This window comes from Littorina saxatilis, linkage group LG6, assembly GCF_037325665.1.
Source record: "Littorina saxatilis isolate snail1 linkage group LG6, US_GU_Lsax_2.0, whole genome shotgun sequence".
Lineage (NCBI taxonomy): Eukaryota > Metazoa > Mollusca > Gastropoda > Littorinimorpha > Littorinidae > Littorina > Littorina saxatilis.
In genome coordinates this window covers 40,555,580-40,563,967 of record NC_090250.1, presented here as the reverse complement: position 1 = coordinate 40,563,967, position 8,388 = coordinate 40,555,580, and the positions used below count along the sequence as shown (strand labels likewise).

Here is an 8,388-nt window from a genome sequence, read left to right as displayed (position 1 = left end):
CAAGAATGTGACAGTGGCTTGCAGATCGAACAAACCTTCTGAGACTAGTGAACATTTAAAGGAATCTTGCCCTCCTGCAGATGTGCTTCTTCGGGGAAAAAAAAGGAAAAACGAAGAAAGAAAGCAAAAATTAGAAAACAAAACACAAAAACACTGGTACAATTGTGTCGGAAAAGACAAATAATCATGCAATAAATGTTAACAAGTTTTGATTGTTTAAGTTAAATGTCTTTTTTTTTGGTTGTAAAATGGTATATACCGTCCGCGGAAACAGAAGGGTTAGCGACAAGCAAAAACGATATATTCAACTTTTAAACTAACACAAATATTCTCACGACTCCAAATGTCTTTTTCGAGAATATTAATTGCATTAGTTTAAAAGTTGAATAATTATGTCTTTTCTGCTTGCCGCAACATCTTGCGTCTCCGTGGACGTTATCACTTTCAGCGTTGGAAAAAAAGAAAGAACAAAAAAATAGAAAAAAATTCCAGCAGTCAGCGCAAGACTTGTGTCTGTGGACGGGACAGTAGATGGCAAATCTTTTTGTCGAGAAAGGATTATAATCTCATTTGCAGAATTGATTCTGTAGTTACCGAGAGAGCCCAGTTAATCCCCTCAGCTTTCTGTGCTGTTGATAAGAATAAGAATAAGAATAAGAATACTTTATTATCTCATAGAGAAATTCAGGCGTGGTACATAACAATAGTACAAACAAGACATTGATTTTACATAAAACATATAGCACTATATAACAGGGCAGGTTATAGAAACACCTTCCACATACCTCTCTGGACATTCCTTGCATTGTTCTTACGCATTCAGACATGAACACATCCATGTCTCATTTACACATCGCACACATGGACATGATTACTGTGCTAGGTCTTTTGTGGTCTGTTCCTGTGGCTTAACCCTGAGCTCAGTTGGTTTAAACAAGTTTATTCAATAAATGTCATTGGTACTATTGCCGCATACATGAAGTTAGGAACATGGAGCACAACAAGCTAAGCTTATGAGCGTACTCTTAAAAGCAAATGAAATTTGGCGGACGATTTTAATATAACAAGTTTGGAATAATGTCAAAATAATAATGGTAAATTATGCTAGACAAACATGTAACAATAAAAGGAAACAAGTCGCGTAAGGCGAAAATACAATATTTAGTCAAGTAGCTGTCGAACTCACAGAATGAAACTGAACGCAATGCAATTTTTCAGCAAGACCGTATACTCGTAGCATCGTCAGTCCACCGCTCATGGCAAAGGCAGTGAAATTGACAAGAAGAGCGGGGTAGTAGTTGCGCTAAGAAGGATAGCACGCTTTTCTGTACCTCTCTTTGTTTTAACTTTCTGAGCGTGTTTTTAATCCAAACATATCATATCTATATGTTTTTGGAATCAGGAACCGACAAGGAATAAGATGAAAGTGTTTTTAAATTGATTTGGACAATTTAATTTTGATAATAATTTTTATATATTTAATTTTCAGAGCTTGTTTTTAATCCAAATATAACATATTTATATGTTTTTGGAATCAGAAAATGATGGAGAATAAGATGAACGTAAATTTGGATCGTTTTATAAATTGTTTTTTTTTTTTTACAATTTTCAGATTTTTAATGACCAAAGTCATTAATTAATTTTTAAGCCACCAAGCTGAAATGCAATACCGAAGTCCGGGCTTCGTCGAAGATTACTTGACCAAAATTTGAACCAATTTGGTTGAAAAATGAGGGCGTGACAGTGCCGCCTCAACTTTCACGAAAAGCCGGATATGACGTCATCAAAGACATTTATCAAAAAAATGAAAAAAAACGTCTGAGGATATCATACCCACGAACTCTCATGTCAAATTTCATAAAGATCGGTCCAGTAGTTTAGTCTGAATCGCTCTACACACACACAGACAGACAGACAGACACACACACATACACCACGACCCTCGTCTCGATTCCCCCCTCTATGTTAAAACATTTAGTCAAAACTTGACTAAATGTAAAAACAACAACAACAACAATAAACAAACATTTAGTCAAAACTTGACTAAATGTAAAAACAATGCTAAACTAACAACAGTACTCACACGCGCTCGCACACTCACTCGCACACACACGCATACAATGACTTCCACATGGTTGAAAATAGAATACGACCAGAACAAGAAAATGTAAACAGTACTGCACATGGTCGTTTCGAACATGGATCAATCTCAGTCTGCAATGGATAATTTCTGATTTTCGATCAGATGTGTATATATATATACGAGCTCAGTTGGCCCGGCATCGATAATACTTTTGTGTGTGCTCAGTTTTGATGTCTGAGGGAGGGAGGGGGGCGGCTGGAGAGGAGGAGGGGGGGGGGGGGGGGAGTAGGACTGAGGAGTTCATAGCAATTACAGTTGTTTTCAACATCTCTTCAGCTTTGAGACCGGCAGGGAATAAAGCATAATTATAAGAACACATGCAAACTTTAGACTCAAAATTGACTACACATATTTTACCACATGGCACATATCAACTGCCGACCGAGAACTGTCTACTCCAGAATTTTTCAGTGCTAAATTACGTCGACATTTGATTTGTCAAAATCCAACCTGCAACTGACACAGCGGCGAGCGGACAGTGTTTGTATTTGGTGCCCAAGACTGACCACCGGCCCAAGACTGCATGGTGTAGACTTTTTACTCGACGACGCTATATCTGTGCTTACTTGGAGTGCAGCTTGAGTGCTTTACAAACCGTCACACAGGTCACTTACGTCCATTTGAACTTTGCTTGTTCAGGCCAGGGAAGTCATATTCAGTGACTGACTTCGGCATATCCAGAGAGAATCAATCCGGCTTTGTCTCCTGGATTATATATATCCATGCCCAGCCATCCCCCAGCCCCTCCCTCCTTAATTAGGGGTAAAGTGTGGGTGCGCGCGCGTGTGCGTGTTTAAATGTCGCCACAAGGTATGTTTTTTTTGCTGTTTACAGAGTGACGGTGGTGGTGGGATGAGGTAGGTAGGGGTTGGGGTGGTTGTGGTCAATGTACGTGTGCGTGTCGCGTGAGTGCGTGCCAGTGTCCGTGAGTGTGTGTGTATGCATGCGTTCGTCCGTGTGAGAGTATTTGTGCGTCACACTCAGTCACATGTGTGTGTGAGTTTGTGTGCATGCATGCGTTTCACAGTTTGTGTTGTGCGTGCATACTGACGTACGTGCGTACATGCGTCAGTGTGTGTGTGTGTGTGTGTGTGTGTGTGTGCGTTTGTGCGTGTGTGTGTGTTATTTGACGATGAGTTCAAATTTAAGACATTAAGACGGAAAATAGCCTTGTAAAGCAAATCCGTCACCGCTTTTCAGTTCTCACACTGTACTCACACAAAGTATATACGGCACCAGTTATGTATTTCGAGGAACAGACTCGTGTCAAAACACTGCGACCAAAAGCAAACAAACTTGCAATGACCGTGGCATTGAAGTACGTCCGTCGGAACTTCTACATTGTATAAGTAAAGCTTTCCGAACGTTTACACTTTCCGACCACCCCGTCGTCACCTGTGGAAGACTCATTATATTGTACGCCACGCTTTCACACCTGACTACCGCCTGTACTGATTGGCAACTAACAGCGAAGCGTGGCCGCGCCGGGCCAGTATTCACAGGCCGGTCACGCTTGATCGAATCATTGATCTTTGCTCCAGCTAGCAGGGGCGGTACACACGAGAAGATAGCCAATTTGTTGGGAACCAAGCCTTGCTTAAATAGTCGGTATTGGTTGAAATCAAGATCTGTTTTAGATTTCAACCAATCCGACTCGATCAGCTCTTGGTCCGAACTCAGTTGGGCACTTTCTCGTGCATAACACCCCAGGACAGCCGTTGACCGTGGAAACCAACAGTTGTGCTTTGAGCGTTTCTCTCAACACTGACAAACAAACCGCCGAACGACCTCAGCCGTAGTCGTGTTGTTATGACATCATATTACGAAGGGTATAGATCAAAAGATTATGATATGAGGAGAAAATAGTGTTGATGTTCAGTTATGTCACAGACTTTCACTGACCAGTGACGTTTCTGGCACCGAGGTGGCTGACTTAACTTCTTGTAAATGGTCGGATCATCAGCGAAAATAAGATTGATCAGATTTAAACAAAGTCATTAGTGGTGCTTGTAAATAATGTGTGTTTACAACAGAGTTTGAGAAATGGTAGGGCAGTAGGGGTGAGGGGTTGGGCAGGAGCACTGTTCAGTTCGCATTTAGTAGTAACTTGATGCGCAGAAGGGGTCTATGTCGACCAAAAGTGGGTGGATTCCATGTATGCAGGAAAAACGCCTACAGGAAATCCACCTACTGGAAATCCACCTACTGGAAATCCATGCACCCACTTATGGTCGACATAGACCCCTTCAGCATTAGTAATGGATCTGTCAGCTACAGATCTGTCTGTCACCTTGTCAACGACAATCTATGAAAGAAGGGGGTCCTATATTGGGCCTGTTTCTATACAAGTTGAGCCACTCCATTTAACGTTCTTCTGTGAAAAAGCCATTGTTGTTTTTAAAGTGATTTCATTGCCGGAAATAGGCGTGGTAGGCCTATACAAACCCCAAATTAGTCGTTATCTCCTTTTTCTGTTTTGTCTGAAAGCGAAGTTTCATGAGGGGGGTAGCCGTTTTATTAAGGGGATAGCAAAAGGATTGCAATTCCAAGAAACGACAGAAACAGATAATGGTTTTTAAAGAAAGAAAACGTTGCAAGTAAGGCCTACCATGCAACTTCTCAATCTCAGATTTGGCTCCACCGGTCATTTTACGGTTGAAGATTTCCGCAGGTACATGAATCGGTCCGAGTGCTCCCACATTGGGACACTCCCTTGTAACCTTGCTCCTATGTTGGGCATATCACAATGGATATTTACCTATGTTGGGCATATCACAATGGATATTTACCTATGTTGGGCATATCACAATGGATATTTACCTATGTTGGGCATATCACAATGGATATTTACCTATGTTGGGCATATCACAATGGATATTTACCTATGTTGGGCATATCACAATGGATATTTACCTATGTTGGGCATATCACAATGGATATTTACCTATGTTGGGCATATCACAATTGATCTTTACCTATGTAACAGTTGGGCATATCACAATGGATATTTACGTGACTTTCTTACTCTGAATGTTTTTCGACAGGGTACGGTGATACGTATTGTAACTTCTATGACATATGATACAGGTTCTTCTTGCATATTATATACTCTCTTTAACCCACACATGCAGCGAGTTATTCAGTTTTCTAATTTACGTTGACTGGCTGTATAATGCTACCATTCCATCAAATTATTTGAGTTTTTCGTTGTACATTAGCCTTGGCTATGAATTTTCCACATGATTTCAGTAAAGATTTGTCCTGCTGTTGTGTTCTTGTGATGTTTGTTTTGCGAACGTCTTAGCAGAGTTGTCTCCACTTAGCAACAATCTGCCATTACGGCAGTAATGTTTTGAAAGTTTGATTTTATTCAACAAAACATAACTTACTCTAATTTCTACAATTAAGTGCTATTGACTCGTTCTCAGGTTACTTCTGAATCGTCCTGTTACTTTTGCATTAAAATCTGGACATAAGGCGTGGAACCAGAAATGTGCAAAGTTAGGATGCCCAACATAGGGCTCCTTCCCTTATGTCTATAAAACAAAAGACAAAGTAGATTATTAAATTAACATGTCATCCGTTCACACACACAAACACATGGCCAGTAAAAATTAAGCACACAAACAAGAACATTTAGATGATTTATCTTAATATATTTTGACATGAAGTACGCAATAACATGCACACTCAGCAACAACAAAATCCACGCTAGAACAACTGCTATGGCTGTGGTTGAAAAGACAACCCTTCTCTTTTAAAGTTTTACTAAATGTACACTAGTACTTGAGAGTTGTAGCTGAAATCAAATATTTTATGTGGTTAAACTTGATGTGCAGAGAAAGCACTGAAACACAAAAATACTTTCAAGGCAATTTCAAGTGATCATCCTTGAAAGTTCCAGTTGCAAACTCACTGTAATGTCTGTAAACAGGAAAGCATCTATTCCACTGCGCCAGAGGACTATGCAGCTTCTACGTTATTGTGTAATGGCATCTGCACACACACACACACACACACACACACACACACACACACACACACACACACACACAAACCCACACAGAAAGTTATGTTGCTGAAACAATGGTGACTTGGTGATACATGAGCCATACTAAAGTGAACTAGAATATCTGGACCAGTACATCACAACTCATATTTCTTAAACCTCTGTGGTCTATGAGTAAAACAGTTACAGTTTCAAGTTGCAATTATCAAACCTCCACCACCTTAACGTCACTAAAGAAATATAAAGACGCAGATACATACACCTATTTGCTGAATCACTGGAAAAACAAAACAAAACCAAGCACAAGCCGGTACATTTCTGAGCTCGTACATAAACATAGAATTAACAACCTGCATAATAGACACTCTCAGCACACTGAAACATTTAACATTCAGCCATCCAGCAACATCCCACAAAGTAGTACTGCACACATTTTTTGGGGGATAAGCTGCCTTGCAGAATCATTCTGGAAGCAAGAAGTCACAAAAAGGGAGGTGTTAAGAAATGTTAACTTCAACCATATTCCTGCATCTACCCCCCCTTAGTTCAACCATCCAATCATATCGATCCTGTTATAACATCCCCCCACTACAACCACACAATACAGGGAATACCACAGGATTTAGTTCTAGATGTAGCGTGTGGCTGATATCGCTGAAATTCACGTGATGCTTGGCGACATCGGTAGAATTTGATGTTTTTCAATCTTTTTTGATATTTCTTAGAAATTCGACTATGGTTTGCAAGTTTTATTGAAAAACTCCACCCTGTGGTATTCCCTGTATACAGGGAATCCCCCTCCAGGAACTCCACATACAGGGAATCCCACTCTTTTGGTCGACCGAGACCCCATCAGCCATACTGAGCGAGGTATTCAGAAATTTTAACTTCAACTATCCAACCATATCCTTCCAAGAACACCCCCGCCCCCCTCACACACACACACAAAGCTAACAGTTGTCTTGCAGTATCTTCTAAAAGCAAGTGGATATACTGAGGGAGGTGTTTAGAAATTCAAATTCAACCATATCCCTGCATCAACATCCCCATCCCTACCACACACAATCTATCAGTTCTGCGAGTGGCTATACTGAGAGAGGTGTCAATGAACCATACAACCAACCCCATCATACATCCTTGCACACACACACAGTTATCAGTTGCCTTGCAGAATCTTCTGGAAGCGAGTGGCTATACTGAGGGAGGTGTCGATGAATCTCTCCACGCAGTTGGACATGCAGGTCTCGGTGCGAGAGTCCAGTTTGTCGCGGGGTTTGTCCACGCACTGGTCCCAACACAGGTCGGTCAGCTTGTGAACTTGACCTTGGAACTGGGCACGCTGCGTCTCCATCTGGATGAAACCTTGCAGTTCCGGGTCCACACCCTCTCCTGTTGATGGGAGCTTGGAGTCGAACGACATCTTGAATTTGAAGCGAAGTTGTCGAAGAGGATCAGAAACCTTGTTTGAACTGAAGTCAGTGACTGGGGTTGTCAATTACAAGTCGAACGGGGATGCTGGGTAGTTATGCCCTCTCTCAGTCTCACTGTCGTAGACGCCTCGGTCAGAACTGAAAAGGGAGCAAAGAAAAAGTCTACTTTCAATATAATTCAAAAAAGGTTAATAGAGGGTAAATCACTGAGCAGTTTTATAATTATAACACCACAGTGACTATTACAACGCATTCACAAGACGCAACTCCGAAACAAAACTGAAGGGAATGCAAGAGAGACAATCTTTCTCAATCGCTGAGTTCGGGATAATTGTCGCCCTTGTATTTTCGACCTTGCTTGGGAAGCTTTTATGATGAAATCGCCGGCAAAGCATAACATACTAATTTCTCTGAAAACTTGAGCTATCACATAAAACAGTAGATTCTCCTGACCAGAGGAAACAACATGGGTAACTCTTCCAAAGAGAATTCTGGACCCGAAACGGAAAAGGACACGACTGTTCCAGTGTGCTCTAAAACTTTGACCTCTTGCATGCGGGTTCCTAGTTTCAAACCCGTCAAATCTCCTTTGGAAACTATAGAATCGATTAAGATCACTCTCTCATGACGTAGATAATTCACTAAGCCCATCGTGAAAGAAGTAATGAATAAAATTAAGTGCACTGTTCCAACGTTTAAGCGAATATTAGTTCAACTAACTTACCTAATGCTGCTATTTTCTGCCCACATGTGCCTCTGCGTTGAGACTAGTCTCGGTTACCTTGTTATGCTATAATTTCAACGAG

General features: G+C 41.0%; 1 protein-coding gene across 1 annotated transcript; it reads right to left on the bottom strand.

The window, feature by feature from the left end:
* Window positions 1-5,774: 5,774 nt before the first annotated feature.
* LOC138969205 (mitochondrial import inner membrane translocase subunit Tim8 B-like) lies at window positions 5,775-8,388 on the bottom strand. Its single transcript, XM_070341939.1, has 2 exons — window positions 8,307-8,388; window positions 5,775-7,720 (listed from the first exon to the last, which is right to left on the bottom strand). The coding sequence occupies exon 2, from the start codon at window positions 7,570-7,572 to the stop codon at window positions 7,309-7,311; it is 264 nt and encodes an 87-aa protein (XP_070198040.1). The 5' UTR covers window positions 7,573-7,720; window positions 8,307-8,388; the 3' UTR covers window positions 5,775-7,308.

Bases quoted from the DNA above. Each gene is read 5' to 3' on its own strand.
- LOC138969205 (XM_070341939.1), bottom strand. From the start codon at position 7,572: ATGTCGTTCGACTCCAAGCTCCCATCAACAGGAGAGGGTGTGGACCCG.